Source organism: Cydia fagiglandana, chromosome 22 (genome assembly GCF_963556715.1).
Source record: "Cydia fagiglandana chromosome 22, ilCydFagi1.1, whole genome shotgun sequence".
In the NCBI taxonomy this organism is placed as follows: Eukaryota; Metazoa; Arthropoda; class Insecta; order Lepidoptera; family Tortricidae; genus Cydia; species Cydia fagiglandana.
This window is the reverse complement of record NC_085953.1, coordinates 11,824,376-11,843,911: the sequence shown is the minus strand read 5'-3', so window position 1 is coordinate 11,843,911 and position 19,536 is coordinate 11,824,376. Positions and strand designations below refer to the sequence as shown.

General features: G+C 41.0%; 2 protein-coding genes across 3 annotated transcripts in view; one reads left to right on the top strand and one right to left on the bottom strand.

Annotated features, from left to right (window-relative positions):
• LOC134675410 (calsyntenin-1) overlaps window positions 1-19,536 on the bottom strand; it is a 372,645-nt gene that overhangs the window by 258,647 nt on the left and 94,462 nt on the right. The window lies entirely within an intron of this gene.
• LOC134675527 (ctenidin-1-like) lies at window positions 11,103-12,700 on the top strand. The gene is made up of 3 exons (XM_063533791.1): window positions 11,103-11,223; window positions 11,713-11,970; window positions 12,263-12,700. Exons 1-3 carry the CDS (start codon window positions 11,167-11,169, stop codon window positions 12,410-12,412), a joined length of 465 nt encoding a protein of 154 aa, XP_063389861.1. The 5' UTR covers window positions 11,103-11,166; the 3' UTR covers window positions 12,413-12,700.

Sequence of the window (19,536 nt, the reverse complement as noted above, 5' to 3'; positions counted from 1 at the left end):
AAACGGTGCGTGATAGGTGGGGGGTGCTCGACCAAATGTCATAGAGGGCCTCGAGAGAAACAAAACTGCATTTAAAAATTTTCAAAATGGCCGACTTTTTTTTTTTTTTTTTTCAAGTTGGTCCGAGCGCGCTGAGATTTGGCATGCGGCGAGCTTGGGGGCCCAAGATTACCATGTGAAAAAAAATTTTTGGAAAAATCCAAAATGGCCGCTGATACGGGCAATTGAAATTTTCCAAGCAGGTTAAGCGAGCCCGAAGGGCGAGCTTCAGGCCGGGAGGCCGCAGGCCGACCCCGCGACGGGCCGTCAGGCCCGGAGCTTCACCCCGAATGTCCGAGCGCGTCCTACCCCCAGTAATTTTGGGCGAGGCCGAAGGCCTCGCCGCGGGAATGACGAACAAAGCAAAATCTTATACAAAAACTGTGTTAAGCGAGCCCGAAGGGCGAGCTTCGGGCCGGGAGGCCGAAGGCCGACCCCGCGACGGGCCGTCAGGCCCGGAGCCTCCACCCCGACTCCCAAAACGCGAGGCCGAAGGCCGAGCTGCGTGAATGCGGTGCCTCCAAGCGTTCTACAAAGTCAACTGTCTTGATAAGCGGAGCCGGCGGGCCGAAGGCCCGACGGCGGAGCGTCGAGGCTCGCGAAGGCCGAAGGCCGAGCTCCGCGTAGGGCCGAAGGCCCGGAGCGTCCCTTACGCATGCGCTAGCACGCGAGGCCGAAGGCCGAGCTGCGTGAATGCGGTGCCTCCAAGCGTTCTACAAAGTCAACTGTCTTGATAAGCGGAGCCGGCGGGCCGAAGGCCCGACGGCGGAGCGTCGAGGCTCGCGAAGGCCGAAGGCCGAGCTCCGCGTAGGGCCGAAGGCCCGGAGCGTCCCTTACGCATGCGCTAGCACGCGAGGCCGAAGGCCGAGCTGCGTGAATGAAGTCCCAAGCGTTCTACCAAGTCAAGTGTCTTGATAAGCGGAGCCGGCGGGCCGAAGGCCCGACGGCGAAGCGTCGAGGCTCGCGAAGGCCGAAGGCCGAGCTCCGCGTAGGGCCGAAGGCCCGAAGCGTCACACGAGAGGGGGAAGTTGGAGCTTAAACACGACCCAATAGGAAAAGTGTCTTAGACAAGCGAAACGGCGGGCCGAAGGCCGAAGGCCGTAGGCCCGACGTGAGCTTGTCAAGACACTTTTCCTATTGGGTCGTGTTTAAGCTCCAACTTCCCGCTTACGCCCCAAAGCAAAACCAACCCTCCAAGTGTTTTAATAAGCGAAGCGGCGGGCCGAAGGCCCGACGCTGAGCTTCGAAACCCAGCGAAGGCCGAAGGCCGAGCTCCGCGTAGGGCCGAAGGCCCGGAGCGTCCCTTACGATTTCCCAAGCACGCGAGGCCGAAGGCCGAGCTGCGGGAATGAAGTGCTCGCATGCGGACCTTACGATTTCCCAAGCATGCGAGGCCGAAGGCCGAGCTGCGTGAATGCTGTGCCTCCAAGCGTTCTACAAAGTCAACTGTCTTGATAAGCGAAGCCGGCGGGCCGAAGGCCCGACGGCGGAGCGTCGAGGCTAGCGAAGGCCGAAGGCCGAGCTCCGCGTAGGGCCGAAGGCCCGAAGCGTCACACGAGAGGGGGAAGTTGGAGCTTAAACACGACCCAATAGGAAAAGTGTCTTAGACAAGCGAAACGGCGGGCCGAAGGCCGAAGGCCGTAGGCCCGACGTGAGCTTGTCAAGACACTTTTACTATTGGGTCGTGTTTAAGCTCCAACTTCCCGCTTACGCCCCAAAGCAAAACCAACCCCCCAAGTGTTTTAATAAGCGAAGCGGCGGGCCGAAGGCCCGACGCTGAGCCTCGAAACCCAGCGAAGGCCGAAGGCCGAGCTCCGCGTAGGGCCGAAGGCCCGGAGCGTCCCTTACGATTTCCCAAGCACGCGAGGCCGAAGGCCGAGCTGCGGGAATGAAGTGCTCGCATGCGGACCTTTTCTTTCAAGCAAAAGTACAACTTCATTACTTTTTCTCTTTGGAAAACAAAACTACAGCACAAACAACAACACCAACAACAACAACAGCACAAACAACAGCACCAACAACAAAACAACAACAAAACAACAACAAGAAGACCGCGGGGCCCTCGGGCCCCGCGCACAACGCACAAAACTAGTTAATATTATATATAGCTACATTACCACTCATTTCTCATGTATACGTTTTATTTGCCAACTGTGAGACCTACGTTAAAAAAAAAAAAAAGATTCGTATAGAGGGCCAAAAATGTAGGTCCAGAAAAATATGGATATTCTGGAGAGGTGGAAAACGAAAAAAATGTTTGACGGCCCGGCCAAACGGTATAAGTTAGAGGGGGGGTGCTCGACCAAATGTCATAGAGGGACCCTGGCAGTTTTTGACGCCGCCATTTTTTTTTCAAAATGGCCGACTTTTTTTTTTGACGTTTTTTCAAGTTTGTCCCAGCGCGCTCAAATTTTGGTCACGGAATCTCGGGGTCCCCTGGATTCGTTTGGTAAAAAAAAATTTCGAAAAAATCCAAGATGGCGGAAAAAATGGCCACTTTTATTTTGTATGGCAACTTTTAAACGGTGCGTGATAGGTGGGGGGTGCTCGACCAAATGTCATAGAGGGCCTCGAGCGAAACAAAACTGCATTTAAAAATTTTCAAAATGGCCGACTTTTTTTTTTTTTTTTTTTCAAGTTGGTCCGAGCGCGCTGAAATTTGGCATGCGGCGAGCTTGGGGGCCCGAGATTACCATGTGAAAAAAATTTTTTCGAAAAATTCAAAATGGCCGCTGACACGGGCAAAACCAATTTTTCAAGTACTTTAAGCGAGCCCGAAGGGCGAGCTTCAGGCTGGGAGGCCGCAGGCCGACCCCGCGACGGGCCGTCAGGCCCGGAGCTTCACCCCGAATGTCCAAGCGTGTCCTACCCCCAGTAATTTTGGGCGAGGCCGAAGGCCTCGCCGCGGGAATGACTAACAAAGCAAAATCCTATACAAAAACTGTGTTAAGCGAGCCCGAAGGGCGAGCTTCGGGCCGGGAGGCCGAAGGCCGACCCCGCGACGGGCCGTCAGGCCCGGAGCCTCCACCCCGACTCCCGAAACGCGAGGCCGAAGGCCGAGCTGCGTGAATGCGGTGCCTCCAAGCGTTCTACAAAGTCAACTATCTTGATAAGCGGAGCCGGCGGGCCGAAGGCCCGACGGCGGAGCGTCGAAGTTCGCGAAGGCCGAAGGCCGAGCTCCGCGTAGGGCCGAAGGCCCGGAGCGTCCCTTACGAGCTTTCAAGCACGCGAGGCCGAAGGCCGAGCTGCGTGAATGAAGTCCCAAGCGTTCTACCAAGTCAACTGTCTTGATAAGCGGAGCCGGCGGGCCGAAGGCCCGACGGCGAAGCGTCGAGGCTAGCGAAGGCCAAAGGCCGAGCTCCGCGTAGGGCCGAAGGCCCGAAGCGTCACACGAGAGGGGGAAGTTGGAGCTTAAACACGACCCAATAGGAAAAGTGTCTTAGACAAGCGAAACGGCGGGCCGAAGGCCGAAGGCCGTAGGCCCGACGTGAGCTTGTCAAGACACTTTTACTATTGGGTCGTGTTTAAGCTCCAACTTCCCGCTTACGCCCCGAAGCAAAACAAACCCTCCAAGTGTTTTAATAAGCGAAGCGGCGGGCCGAAGGCCCGACGCTGAGCTTCGAAACCCAGCGAAGGCCGAAGGCCGAGCTCCGCGTAGGGCCGAAGGCCCGGAGCGTCCCTTACGAGCTTTCCAGCACGCGAGGCCGAAGGCCGAGCTGCGTGAATGAAGTCCCAAGCGTTCTACCAAGTCAACTGTCTTGATAAGCGGAGCCGGCGGGCCGAAGGCCCGACGGCGAAGCGTCGAGGCTCGCGAAGGCCGAAGGCCGAGCTCCGCGTAGGGCCGAAGGCCCGAAGCGTCACACGAGAGGGGGAAGTTGGAGCTTAAACACGACCCAATAGGAAAAGTGTCTTAGACAAGCGAAACGGCGGGCCGAAGGCCGAAGGCCGTAGGCCCGACGTGAGCTTGTCAAGACACTTTTACTATTGGGTCGTGTTTAAGCTCCAACTTCCCGCTTACGCCCCGAAACAAAACCAACCCTCCAAGTGTTTTAATAAGCGAAGCGGCGGGCCGAAGGCCCGACGCTGAGCTTCGAAACCCAGCGAAGGCCGAAGGCCGAGCTCCGCGTAGGGCCGAAGGCCCGGAGCGTCCCTTACGATTTCCCAAGCACGCGAGGCCGAAGGCCGAGCTGCGGGAATGAAGTGCTCGCATGCGGACCTTTTCTTTCAAGCAAAAGTACAACTTCATTTCTTTTTCGCTTTGGAAAACAAAACTACAGCACAAACAACGACACCAACAACAACACCAACAACAACAACAGCACAAACAACAGCACCAACAACAATACCAACAACAAAACAACAACAAGAAGACCGCGGGGCCCTCGGGCCCCGCGCACAACGCACAAAACTAGTTTGTTGTTATAGCGGCAACAGAAATACATCATCTGTGAAAATTTCAACAGTCTAGCTATTAACGGTTCGTGAGATACAGCCTGGTGACAGACGGACGGACGGACGGACGGACAGCGAAGTCTTAGTAATAGGGTCCCGTTTTACCCTTTGGGTACGGAACCCTAAAAAGAAGTGTATAAAATTTCCTGTGGTTAAAAATAATGGATTTTGTCTATGAATGAAAAACACAATTATTACTATAGTTTGTTTTTTTTAGCATTAGAAATAAGGTAAACAATCTTGACGTGTCTTTTAATTGAAAAACACATTTTAAAAATAAGTTACGGCAAATATGTAACAATTATAAATCTAATACGATCATTTATATTCTTCTGCTTTCATAAGTAATCGTTTTTGATTTTTAAAAAACCTGATAACACTGAGTATGTGGGGGAAGCGCTGCTGGCCTAACGGAAAGCAATTCGGAGGTCGCGGGTTCTAACCCCGGCTCGTACCAATGATTTTTCGATTTTTGTACGAAATAGCATTTGATACCTACCTATTTATACACCGATACCTATTTTTCGGTGAAAGAAAACAATGTGAGGAAACCGGACTAATCCAAATAAGTTTACTCTCTGGGTTGGAAGGTCAGGGCAGTCGCTTTCGTAAAAATTAGTGCGCATGCCAATTCTGGGATTAGTTGCCAAGCGGAGATTGAATATCTGGGAGACCGACCAAAGCTTACAAAACATAAAAACTCAAAAATGCGCGTTTTCTCATAGACCTTTTCTAAGAGATCAAACCCCTTATAGCAAATTTCATCGAAATCGTTAGAGCCGTTTCTGATACCATCCAAATATATAAATAAATAATTATATATCTAATAATTGCTCGTTTAAAGGTAAGATAACACAAAGGAGAAACAAAAAGAAATTACCTACTCGCACCAGTCTTGAACCTCAATCCTCTTGCACGTATTTCCACGAACATACCGTTACGCTATTGCAACATACTTACGTTGTGTGAAACTGTCTACTACAAGGATCACGGAAACACTGTTTGCATGTGTGAGTAATAGTAGGAAAAAGCGTGACAGCAACACTCCGTCGAATTAAAAAGGTGGTTTTTGCACAATGAAGTATTCAATGTTTATGTTAATAGTTCAATATTTACTTAAAGAGTGCGCGAAACAAACTTTTAAGTATACAAATACCAAGACCATTTCACAAAAAAATAAAATCTGAAATTTTGCAAAAGTGGTGCCATCTAGCGACAGTTAAGTTTTGAGTAACCTAGGCGAACCACCTTAATAGCCCTGGCTAGAGGCACCCATTTAATAAATTATTCTTGCATAAATAGCCCTGTGGCACCCATTAAATAAAACTCTAATCTGTTCAAATAACAGATAATTGATAGCATAATACCACGAATAAAGTCATTTCAAGGAAAACTGCATTTATGTAAGTATGTGTTAAAAAATTCTCCAAACTGATAACATTATAGTATAGTCAAACACATCGTTTGGACAGCAAAATGTTGCTATAAAAAATATTTTTCAATAAAATGTAAGGCACTACAACGGGTGTTGTGGAAATCAGGGGAGAGGCCTTTGCCCAGCAGTGGGGCACTACAATAGGCTAATAAAAAAAAATTATGGAATTTGCTTTTATTCTGAAACTTTGAGGTCTTGTATTTCTTTAATAATTATAATAATATAGTTTTATATAGTTTTTTATAATGTGTTTATAATTTTCTTTTTTATTGTTTTGTAAGTGTTTTTATATTTTACTTTTATATGCATATTATAATTAACCTAACTTAAGAAGGAAAATAAATAAAGGAGATAATAATATAATTATTTCTTAATTTCCATTTAAGTATTTAACTCGAATTTATTATAAAATTCAACACGTGTCATTATCCTAATTACCATAAATATTTAGCACTCGTTCTGTGTATCAACAAGATTTAGAAAAAACTGGTTTATTAGAATCGCCATCAATAGAGGCGTGTCCAGATATTTGTGAGCACCTCGGCCGCTCCGATATATCCGATGGCGACTGTACAAGCCATTCCTAACACCATATTAAAGTAAACAACAGGCATGAGGTAACCAGATGCGAAACCAGAAACTATACAACCGTAAACAAACTCGTCCAAAATTACCACGGCGCTCTTGACCGTGAAATATGTAGTTTTCTGGTAATTTTACTAACTGATAACAGGCTTTCAATTTTATATACAATACAATACCACTTTTTACCACTAAACTCGTCTAAAATTACCACGGCGCTCTTGACCGTGAAAAATGTAGTTTTCTGGTAATTTTACTAATTGATAACAGGCTTTCAATCTTATACACAATACAATAACTTTTTACCACTAATGTCGTCCAAAATTACCACGGCGTTCTTGACCGTGAAATATGTAGTTTTCTGGTAATTTTACTAACTGATAACAGGCTTTCAATCTTAAATACAATACAATACAATAACTTTTTACCACTAAACTCGTCCAAAATTACCACGGCGCTCTTGACCGTGAAATCAATCACAAAATAGTTTTCTGTTAATTTAATTTAACTGATATACATATAACAGTCTTGAATTCTTATACTAATACAATAACTTTTTATTACATAATAATTCAGAATTCATAATAAGCTTATAGAATCAAACCATGGAGAAGATTGAGTTAGACCAGTTGACAGCGATTTTTACAGCTCAGACTGTGCAAGTGTTTAAATGTCATAATTTCATAGAGGTTTGACGTTGAATATCACACTCGCACAGTCTGGCAGTGTTGCCAACTTGGCATAAATGATGCCAGATCTGGCATATTTTCACTCGCTTTGGCATCAAAATTTTCCATTTAGCATCTGGCATATTTTTTAGCATAATTTAGTCTAAGCCAAGTTTGCACCAACTTGGCAGCAACAATATGCGCCATCGCCTTATGTGGTTCATATTTTCATATGAGTTTTGACTTTAGTGGACGGATGGACGTCCACTAAAGTCAAAATTCATATGAAAATATGAACCACATAAAGTTGGTCAAGCAGATCTTGTCAGTAGAAGAAGGCGGCAAATTTGAAAAATGTATGTGTTTTAAGTGTCTAATTTCAAGTGATATTTTAGCATTTTCTTTGCATAGGTATTTCAAAAATCTTTGGCATTATTTTGGCATAATCTAGACATTAGTCTAGCATTTTTTCAAAATCCGAGTTGGCAACACTGCAGTCTGGGCTATCGAAATCGCTGCCAACTTAGCTTGGTCTAACTCAACGCGCACAAGTTTCTTTAGGAAAAAGTCTGCTGTTTTCGGCGCGGGGCAAATTTACATTATACACCGTGTTTTTTTTGATTTCCGTTAATTTCAGGGGTGCATTCCTGAGCTTAAATCTAGTAACTTTCTCAAAGACACCGATGTTCTAATTAACTCCATTTCGGAGATAATCGATATTTTATTTTTTTCCTTTAAGGCCTCTACAAGCGTGTACACTCGCCTTAGGGCCGGTTTACATATTGATTAGTGTTTAGAATGAGTTCATGCATTTGCTACTAAACTTAAATACAATCTCGTCGCTCGATGTTCGAAATGACATTGATATGTCACAGATTTCAATTGTTTGGTTGAGTTAAATGTAATGCCCATGTTACAACAACGCTATATGCTACATTTAATTACTTTTTAAACTTAATTTTTTTTTATAAAAAGCAAAAAAATTTTTTTCTTTTTAATTAACTATGCCATTTAGTTGTCTTAAACGTACTTAACCGTACCCCAAAGTTAACACAATTCAATAAAAACACGGTGTAGATAGAGCCACCCTTAACATAGGTACACACCTTATAAACAAAGGTATATTATACGTATGTAACCACAACATCAAACATTTATTCAGCAAATCGACCACAGGGGGCACATTTACATGGCTCATTTTTACAAGCAATTATTTAAACAACTTATTTACCAATTACTTAAAACAAAATCCTTATGCTGTAGAAAAAATATATTTACTATTCAGCTTTGCTGTGGTACTGATATAACGGTAGGAAAACTTTATCGATGTATTCACAGGTAGACCGAATTTCCAATCGAACAATTGGTTTGAAAAAATAAATATACTCGCATGCTAAAATGAATGCAGGAATGTAAAAACTTCTAACCTAGGCATACAAACTAGGGAAAATATTCCACAGAGAACATTTATAGATATTTACCCGTTTGTTAAATCATTAAAACATTTTGTTTTGACATACTTTTATTAAACTCACACTTGAGTGTTTTCCGTCCGGCCCACGAGACTGTTTTCCTGTCAACCGTCCGGTTTTTTTTGCGCGACGCATGCAAATCGCAGTGTCTAAGCACCTAGCGTACACTGCCATCTGTATTTTTTAGAGCTAACTTATTTGGTTAGGCTACGTTGATTTATCAAGGGAATTAGTAAATAATGCCGAAATATTCCGTTAGATAGCTCTGAAATGAACCGTTCCTACTTCCACCCCTTGGATAGTAAGGTTCCCGCGGACGGTTAAGAGCATATTGGTTTCGGATACTATGCTATCGTCGGACCGTCAAGTGGTTATAAATTTATGATTAAAGAACGAACTAACTAACACTGTAAAATCTAGGCATTAAGTCCACCATTTATACAAATTTATACTAAGTTATTTTTTTAGAAGCGTACTTTGGTGTACCACTGCTGGGCAAAAGTTTTGAGTTTAAATACATAAATTGGCGTGCTAAAATGAATTCAGGCATACATCATATTCAACCTCATATATGCTGTACCTACAGCTAATACACTACCTACATAGAAACATTTATTTTTATTTATTTTTAGTACCCGTTGTTAAAAGTTGGCCCTTTTAAAGGGATTAGCCCTTATATTGAAGTATTCGTGCCATAAATAGAAATATACGTAATCGTTCTTATTTTAAAACAATTAATTGATTTTTCTTGTTTGTAAATAAATAAAACAAATTGTAGGTTTAACGATGAGACGATTTTACAAATTCTATATTCTAATTAATTTATATATTCACGTGCCGCAGTGACCGCAACATTATGCAGTATCTACTGTAACAGTTGATACAGTTGCTTTCAGAAGAACAATACAAGGGAAATAGATAATTTACCCAGTCTCCTGAATAGCTGGCCGGGTAATAAGACACAATAAGAGAAATGGACTATTATCAATTTCTCGTCCTTATTAAATAAATTATTTACCTATATTTTCTTAACATATAAATAAATAAATAAATATTGGGGACATCTTACACAGATCAACCTAGCCCCAAACTAAGCAAAGCTTGTACTATGGGTGCTAGGCGACGATATATATACTTATATAGATAAATACATACTTATATACATAGAAAACACCCATGACTCAGGAACAAATATTAGTGTTCATCACACAAATAAATGCCCTTACTGGGATTCGAACCCAGGACCATCGGCTTAGCAGGCAGGGTCACTACCCACTAGGCCAGACCGGTCGTCATATATAGCATATAGTAGGTATGATCGGATTGACAGAGGTAATATGTAATTGGTATAAGTACTGTAACCGTTCTTGTGATATTAATAATAAATAAATAATGGTTCTCGAGAATGGTCGTGCCACGCTCTATTGGGATCGATCTATCATCACTGACAGGACTATTGTAGCCAATAAGCCTGACATCGTGATAATCGATCGATCGCAACGTCGGGCCGTGCTCGTTGACATCACCATCCCCCATGATGAGAATCTCGTGAAAGCCGGGAAGGACAAGTCCAGTAAGTACCTAGACTTGGCTCACGAGATAACCGCTATGTGGGATGTTGATTCGACGATCATTGTCCTGATAGTCGTTTCAGTGGACGGTCTAATAGCGAAGAGTCTCGACCGACATTTTGAGAAACTCTCGCTAGGTGGTTGGATCAAGGGTCAGATGCAGAAGGCGGTGATCTTGGACACGGCGCGGATAGTCCGCCGGTTCCTCTCTCTGCGGCCCTGACCACCGGCAGCTTGGACCCTGCCCCGCTGCTGGCGGCACCCTAGGTTAGGTTTTTTATAATGTGTTTATACTTATTTTTTGTTGTTTTTTATGTGTTTTTGTATTTTACTTTTATATTCATGTTATAAATGACCTAGCCTAAGAAGAAAAATAAATAAATGAATAATAAATAAAATACACTAAAAGCAAAAGCACTTTTTTATGAGGAAAATACAAGACATATGTCATATTGTACAGACAAAAATGTATACAGTAATCACTTCATTTCACAGAACACAACACAAATCGATAACAACATTTACGCACCAAAAGATACGAAAAACAACACACTGATAATACTGCGAATCGACTAATAGGGTCTTAAAACAAGGTTTTTGCGTGTTTTCAACAGATGCATTTAAAAATACCATTTTACGGGCAACAATGTGTTAATCCCCTGATCCGCCTTTCTATAATGACTCATAGAAACCTTTTTGTTGGATAAAAATCAATAATAGGGTTCACTGGAATCCCCAACGAAAACAAAAAACCCAGCAATAATGTTAAGATAACAATACATTTAAAGCCTATTAGACAATACCCAAAGTCTATTGTAGTAATTAAGTAGCAATGAAGGGAAACGTGTTATTAGCAGGCAAATCTGAGAAACAATTAGAGATATTAATACTGTTAAATACGTAGAGTCATTAGTTAATGCTGGAGATGGTTATAAAAGAATAGGCGGATGCGTTCAGGTCATCATTTCGTTGTGTGCTGTCGAAGGAGAACCATGAAGTTCCTGGTAAGTTACACTAACCCAAGAAATTAGTAATCCAGATCTTCCCTTCAGTGCCTTTTGACAATTCATAAGATGTTTTACATACTTACTGATTTATTTTGAATAAATCTTAAATATTATGTTTCTTTAAATGATGTAGTCCATGCTTAGGCTTTTGATTAAGTAGTTTGTTTTACGAATTTTATTGAATTAACTGTTAAGTGTATTCATGTGTTGTTTTCTTGCTATCAAAACAAAATACAACATTTTACATCATACGATTTATTTCGTAAGCACCTAAACTGACTATTTGAGGCTGGTGTACCTCAGGGGTGTCTCCTGGGGCCAATTTTATTACTTTGTTTGTAACAATGAAATGAGTTATTTAAATAGCTTCAACAGAAATATGGTGTAATGGTATAGGTATTAGTAGTTTCTCTCCAAAATTTTGTGGCTAGTAATTTTCTACTGACAATAAAAGAATGCTATTCTCAATTTTCGTCTTTTTTTCAGCTGCTCACCGTAGCCTGCGCAGTGGCCGTCTCAGCCGTGCCCTTCGCCCCCATCCCGCCATACGGCGGCGGCATGGGCATGGGTATGGGCATGGGAATGCCCATAGGCGGGGGGCTGGGCATGGGTGGTGTCGGAGGCGGCCAGTACGGCGGTGGTCAGCAGTTTGGTGGAGGCAGCTCCGGGTTCGGAGGTGGTTCTTCGATGGGAGGCGGACAGCAAGGATTCCAGCAAGGAGGGCAACAGAGCAGCTTCCATCAGGTATTATCAATTTACGGTTATTCCCAGGTATCGAGAACCTCAAAGGGTTACAACGACATATTGGAACACATGTCTAATCTCTTCAAACGTCCATTATAAATATAATAGAATTTGGAACCTTGAAGCACCTACAAACAAGTCTTCAAAACAAAAAATATGTACAAAAATTATGCACAGGACTTTGCAAGAATAGCGCAAATCTAATAGGCGCATCAGGATTTAATCCTTTTATCAGAAACGCAAGAAATCGAATCCACGAAAGGCTTTTTTTAATAAACCTTATTATTTCCAGGTAACATCAGCCCAGCAGTCATCTGGTGGAGCCTCAGGCGGTTCCTCTGGCTTCGGATCCCAGCAGGGCGGCGGTGGCTTCAACAACTACGGACAAGGGGCATCCGGCTTTGGGGGAAGCGGTTTCGGTAGTTCGCTAGTCGGAAAGTAGATGATGATGATGATGATGGCTGAATTTCCAATGAAGATTTTCTTCCAGATTTCAACGATTTCGTTAAAGAAGATTTTAAGATATTTAATCGACTTGTCTTGCTTGAAGGAAAATATGATATTCATATTGAAGAACAAAAATGCAGAAGCAATCAATGGCCACAAAGTTTGAGAAAGTCACAGATAACTTTTCAGAAGAGTTCAAATGTAATTGTCAAATATTTAGGTTGGAAATTCAATTTATTTGTAAAAACGTTAGGGAACGAATCAATAAAGTATTATTTATACATTTAGTAGTTTCACTGCATTCCTAAACTAAACAAACATGTATTTATTCTGAGAACAAAAGTAGGTTTAGTTTTTGCCCTAAGTTCATTAACCGCTTAATAATTCAACGTTATTATACCGAGGCATAATAATATCAGATGTTAACTTCGTTATTCAAACGTTTCAGCTAGTAATAAAATTATAATATTCAATATTACTAATCATTTGTAGGTCTGCTGCGAAATACGGTATATTCAATTTAACTTTGGAATTATTTGAGTTACAATTAACTATTTTGCAAGAGCTTAGCTGCCAAAGTAAAGGATAATAAAGGATTATTATTCGTTATCATGGATAATATTCGAAGGATAATCCGCAATCGAATGAAAAGGTTTATTGTAAACTAACGCAAGTTATTATTTAATTGCGTATTTTTCATGAATAATGCATTTTTTTTTATTAAATAAATAAAAAGTAAATAGATAAATCATGAATGAACCACGAAATAGAATGGCAAGTTGCGTTGCCGAGGTTTGACTCGAAAGGAAATTATGTGAAGAAATGTATGTAATTAGACACTTGCATTTATAACGCAGAAGCAATATTTTTTTCGCTTATCCTCCTACGTCCCTGCGTACAATTTTTTGTACATATTCCAAATATCTATTTTGAACTTTTATTGTGTAACTAAGGCCCACTTGTACCATCCCACTAACCCGGGGTTAACCGGTTAAACCGTTAAGCTAGTGTCAAATTGTACTGGTAACCATGGTGACACTCCAGGTTTAACCTGTTAACCCCAGGTTAGTGAATGGTGCCAGTGGCCCTAAGGGTTCCAATTTCAAAAACAAAACAATTGCTTCTGGGTCTCAGGAGGTCATGAAGCAATTGATCAAGATTAGTTTTCAAATTAGGCATAAGTGGATTGAGAGAATAAAATTTTAGAGTGATATGTATTTCTATTTTAGAAATACATATGTATTTTTATTTTACAAAAATATCTTGCAGAAAAAAAGCCGTTCTAAACACAAACAAAACGTGAACATTTCGACAGCAACTTCGTTACGAGTTCAGACTGTATCAAGGCGAACTCCTTTCGTGAAATTAAAAAAGTCCAATTTGTTTGTGAGTGGGTTGGAGGACTCTCCTAACTTACTGCTCCTGGATAAGTACCTGGAAGAAAATAAGTTTTATTAGAATTATGTCACAATTATTAAAGGAAAATATCATACACGTGTTATACATGTTAGGCATAATTTATATCATAAACCAAAGTCAACGAAACATGAACTCGGAACTTAGCAACGACATGAAAGCAATATACATTTCAGAAATGTCAAATGAGTCTGTCTTACATTGTACTTGGCGTTTGAAATTAGACGTCACGTGTGTACGTTTATTTATATAATTGTAATACAATTAATTTATTATCAAAACGTAATTATGTAATGCGTAACAAAAGTTTAAATTTGGTGATTTCGAAGCCTTGTATTTCGTTGCGTCTGTCATACCGATACATTTCTTCTTTTCGATCGGCATTTGTCGATATACGATTGTCATCTTGGCTAGGAGCCCAGATTTTTAATTTTCTACCCACTTCATTAAATTAAATATGTTTCATCATCCCTATTTTCTAAATCTATTTACTCAGCTACCCATATCTAACTAAATTGTCACAGACAAGTTTGAACCGAACAATACATGTGAATCATCAACCTTCAACTCACAAGTATGGTCACAATGATGTCATGGGACTCTTGACCGACTTTGAATGGCTGATTTATTTTAAAACTCTTCGGAGGCAAATATGCGTACGGCCCGCCTGGTCATCGCCGGATTTTCGCCTAGGCTCACAAGGGGCTAGGGTCCAGGCAACCTAGCAATGGTTTTGCGATGGAGACGGTGAGCCCCCTAAATTCTAAGAGCCATATCAATAGGTCTCTAAATCCGGGCCTGCGCCTGGTAGTAATGTCAACGTGGTAAAATAGGAGCCAGGACGGGCTTGCTTGACTGACTAGCAGTGGCGTCACGTTCATAGAACTCGATAACCACCAGCTTGCCTGTTTTCGGATAACTGAGCCGGTTATTTTACAAGTTTGGAAAAATAGGTAAGTCAACTACTTTTTTTATAATTTTCAAAGTTTGCTGGTAACCCCATAAAGTACCTAATATAAGTAGTTCGAAACTGTGATTACACGAACTACAAGAACTTACGTGCAATTTTCGAGACATTGCTAACTACAAAGTACAATTAATTCAGTCAATCGACCAAATACCGCAATGTAACAAAATGGCGTGCAATTTCTTGATCCGTCTAAATGGGGCTTTTAGAACCATCCAACCATCCTTTCATTCTCTTATTTATAATATCCCAAGAGCATTATAATAGGGGATGAAATATGACCCCATTTTTACTGAAAACCCTTACCCGTCAAAACAAATTCCAACAAAAAATTACAACATTAACTGGGCGTACTCATTTAAAGTTTAATGTTTCACCTTCACCCGAATGCCGTAACGAATAATTTTCGACGTATTTTGAACCTTAAAGCAAAGAGTTAGGGTATAGGAATAGAAGCGTGTGCTGTTAATAGGTATTCGGGCCGCGTATTTACGTACACTAGATTATGTTTCGGGGAGCCATTGACCCTTTTTACTCCTGGAGTTTTAATAGAGCACATTGCGTCGTGTAAACGTTAGTAAATATTTATATTTACGTTCGACAACGAAGAATAAGGCTAAGCGTGTGCTGTGACGCAGTTCACGCAGAACAGATTTTGTAAATTATAGACCGTCCTTTAGCTACGCACACTGCAGCCGCACAAGGACGTTCTACTTATACTTTTCAAAATCTGCGCTGCGCTGCGCTGCGTGAACTGCGTCGCCTTCGTCTTCGGCATACGCTTAGCCTAAAGGGGCCCACTGATTACCAGTTCGCCGGACGATATATCAGCCTGTCAGTTAAACGCAAAATTTGACAGCTCCGAACAACTGTCAGGCTGATATCGTCCGGCGAACTGGTAATCTGTGGGCCCATCGGATGGTAACCACAGTTGCATTACTTGTTACTGCTGCGGAGTAGACGCGGGCCCTGTCATTGTCAATTGCCTTGATCTGACCTACTTTCTTACTTAGCTGTCGCGATGGCCAAAAATGAGTCTTGGCCTCCAACACAAAAGCAACTTGGGTCGGATAGAGTGGAAGCAGATCTCCGTGAGCTTGGCGTCGGCGAAAGCTGGCGTGATAGCGCTCCTTAATCTGGGGGGCTACCGCGAAAACCGAAATTCGCAAACTGCGGGGATCTTTCTCTTTTACTCCAATGAAGGCGTAATTAGAGTGACAGAGAAAGATGCAATTTGCGAACTTCGATTAACGCGGTTATAGCCCTGACTATGTTCAGTTAATTGTGTTCACTTAAGAGCCTTTAACTTGACTATAAATAGGAATTCCACTAGTCTAGAGCTAAACCACTCCTAGGCCTTCAGTTCCCTTTCACTTGTGTAACATTAGTTGCACTTGCAGTGAACTCTTGCATACATTAATGCATAAAACCGTTGCTATGCAATAAGAATAAATGAAACAGATTTGCAAATGGATAATAAAATAACTAATGCTCTTAATTAATAGGTAACTTTTATTTCAAGGATGTGTCACATTTGTTTTTATGATTTAGAATTTACTTTATACATAACTATATTTAATTAATTTTGAAGATTATGCCCCCGAAAACTGGGATATGGTTATGTTAATATAGAATTAAATAGTATTGCTTGAGGAGAAAGCGATCTAACTGTTTAAGTTTAATGCCAAGAACATTATCTCTAACATATTATATTACAATATATCACAGTACATTGAAGACTTACTTATTATTAAGTACGCACATGATATTATGTAACTTATACATATAAAGCCAAGTAAAATTATATCCTTCATGAAGCCAATAATCCGTCTTACGGTTCAAGGCCTGAATACATATTAGATTTTAGCACTAGCTCGCTAATGACATGTATAATCCCCGTGGAATGTCTGGCGACAATGAGAGCAAGACCTAACTTATAGACAACATCGATGTATATGTCGGCGGCCGATCGTAATATCAGCACGATCGTAAATGTTTTCACGGTAGTCACATTAAACCATGCAAGAAGACAGGAAAGGTTCGTTACGTTGCTTCAAATACCTGAAGGGCAAACTGTTCAGAAACAAGAGTCCCGCGTAGCGGGGCTTCGTCGCCTCAGGGAACGAGACAATTTCACGTTTTCACGATATGTATAGGAATTTATGATCTAGCGGATATTAAGATCGCGCGTCGATATATACATAATATATTGGTATTATATGAAACAGAGCTAATCGATTCAACTACATTAATATTTGATCGCACGGAGCCCGACAGACATGTCAGCGGCGCGACAAAAATAAACCACCCAGACTGCCTTGTGCACAGGGTGAAACTTAACTGGCAGGTAACTGGAATAGGACTGATTTCTTACTGTGGAAGTGTGGATGTCTGTACGAAATGTGACTAACGAAATTACAATGACAAAATGTGAATTAACATATTTTCGCGTTTTGAATCATTAAATAAGTTTTTGGCAGACATTCCATTTTTGAAACAAGCTTTTATCGCTGTCTGTAGTTTTTTTTCCACAGGCAACTAGTACTCATCGAGACTATTCTAACAACCCCAAACACAGTTTTATCAGAGTACCCGTGGTCACCCCCTGTCTCATTCATCAATAGATCAGCTGATCTGATGACAAAGCAATATTATGATGAGATGGACCTCCAAGTCGTCATAATATTGCTTTGTCATCCGATTTACATATATATGCAAAATTTTTAGCTCAATCGGATACCGGGATGATTCAAATATCTATCTGATGTCATCGCACGTTCGAATTAGCCTGGAAGTTTTAAAGTTAATTTGAGATCTAGGCTGAATATATTTGGCAACTGGAGCTAGAATTACTTAAACGAAATTAATTTATGTCTGGTGATGGCTTATAAGTCTTATAACTTATAATGTTTATGAAGTCTGCGGTCTGTCTTAAACACTTTGTAGTGTTAATTTTCAATTTAGTGGTTACGAAGGGAGAAATATTTTCATTTTGACTGACTGACAGGCACGTAGCTTGTCTAGACATGAAAAGCATAAGCTTTTGCATATGAATATTATTACAAAATCCTTTAACCCTTATGCATAACAAAATGAATATTTTTCTTTTATACATGGTGGAACATTTCTAGGGACTGACCTGAAAGGATAGTGTTATCTAAATGATCTACAATCGAGTTATTATAATCGTAAAGCTGGATTACAAAGTAAAACCAAATCATTAAAATGAAATATTTTTATGTCAGTGACAATCCTACAAAGTTATTTACATTTTATGCCATTCAATTAGATCTCCTAGGGTTGAAACATTTTACGTACGATACAGAGATGATAAACAATAGCCTAGACAATTCCCCGTTTGCGTAAACGTCCTTCATTCTGTTCCACCCGGTATGTGTGTGGTGGTCAAAAATCGTGGATTCAAACCTCGGTTGTGTTGTATAGACAAACGGCTCTAACGATTTCGATGAAATTTGCTACATGGGGGTTTTCGGGGGCGACAAATCGATCTAGCTAGGTCTTATCTCTGGAAAACGCGCATTTTTAAGTTTTTACATGTTTTACGAGCAAGCTCGGACTCCTAGATATTACTTATATTATACGCGTGTACTTCGTTTATTCCGGATTTTAAAATTTTCCTGTGATGACTAAAACTAGTGGCTCTGTGAGCTGTAGACCTCGCGAGCTGAGCTTAAAACTGAGTAAATGTATGGCTTCGTTGTTTAGAAGAATTTAGAGAATCTAATTTGACAATTAAAACCTTAACTATCGAACCTGCTTACAAAATTCGGGAATTGGTTTAGAAATGCGACCAGTAGAGTAGAACAGATGGACATACGAAACAATTTTTGGCTAACAGGCCAATTCAAACGTACACTGATATCAGAATGACGTCTAACTGATGTCATTTAGTTATCGTGCATTTCGCTGGTTCTTGTCCGTACATGTATTGGCGCAAGCGAGACGCACGATGACTACTAAATAACATGATAAAAATATCATTCCGATGTCAGTGTACGGTCGGTGCCCCAACTTAAGTATCCACGTCGCCATACTAATTGTATAGAAAAGTGGATAGAGTTAGACCAAGAAAAGTCTGCAGAGATTTTGACAGCACACGCAGTGCCAATGTAATGAAACATATCAATGTACGAAATGACATTGATATGTTACAGATTTCAATTGTTTGGTTGAGTTAAATGTAATGCCCGTGTTACAACAACGCTATATGCTACATTTAATTACTTTTTAAACAAAAAAAAAAACAAAAAAGAAAACAAAAAAAAATATTTTTTTGAAAATTAACTATGCCATTTAGTTCTTATAAACGTACTTAACTATACCCCGAAGTTAACGGAATTCAATAAAAACACGGTGTATAGTAAATTAAAGAAAAACAATACGAAATTTATGTGTAAAAAAATACAAAAAGTTATAATATCCCAGCATACAATTACTGGGGATCGAACCCAGACCCTCTGTGCAAACAGAAAAACGAACGTTTACAAACTGAGCCAAATAGTTCTTAGATGGGTTGACGAAATTTAGCTACTCCTTCTCAAATTAAAATTAGTTAAAATTAAATATCTAAATACCGCCTAAACCAGCGATAATTTTTTTCTGCATTTTTTGCTATTAACTCTGTAAACATGTTTCAAAAAGAAAATAGGCTTATGATATCGATACGACTATTTGTTTAGGCGCCAGGTATCACGACTCCGCCATTTTTAAAAAAA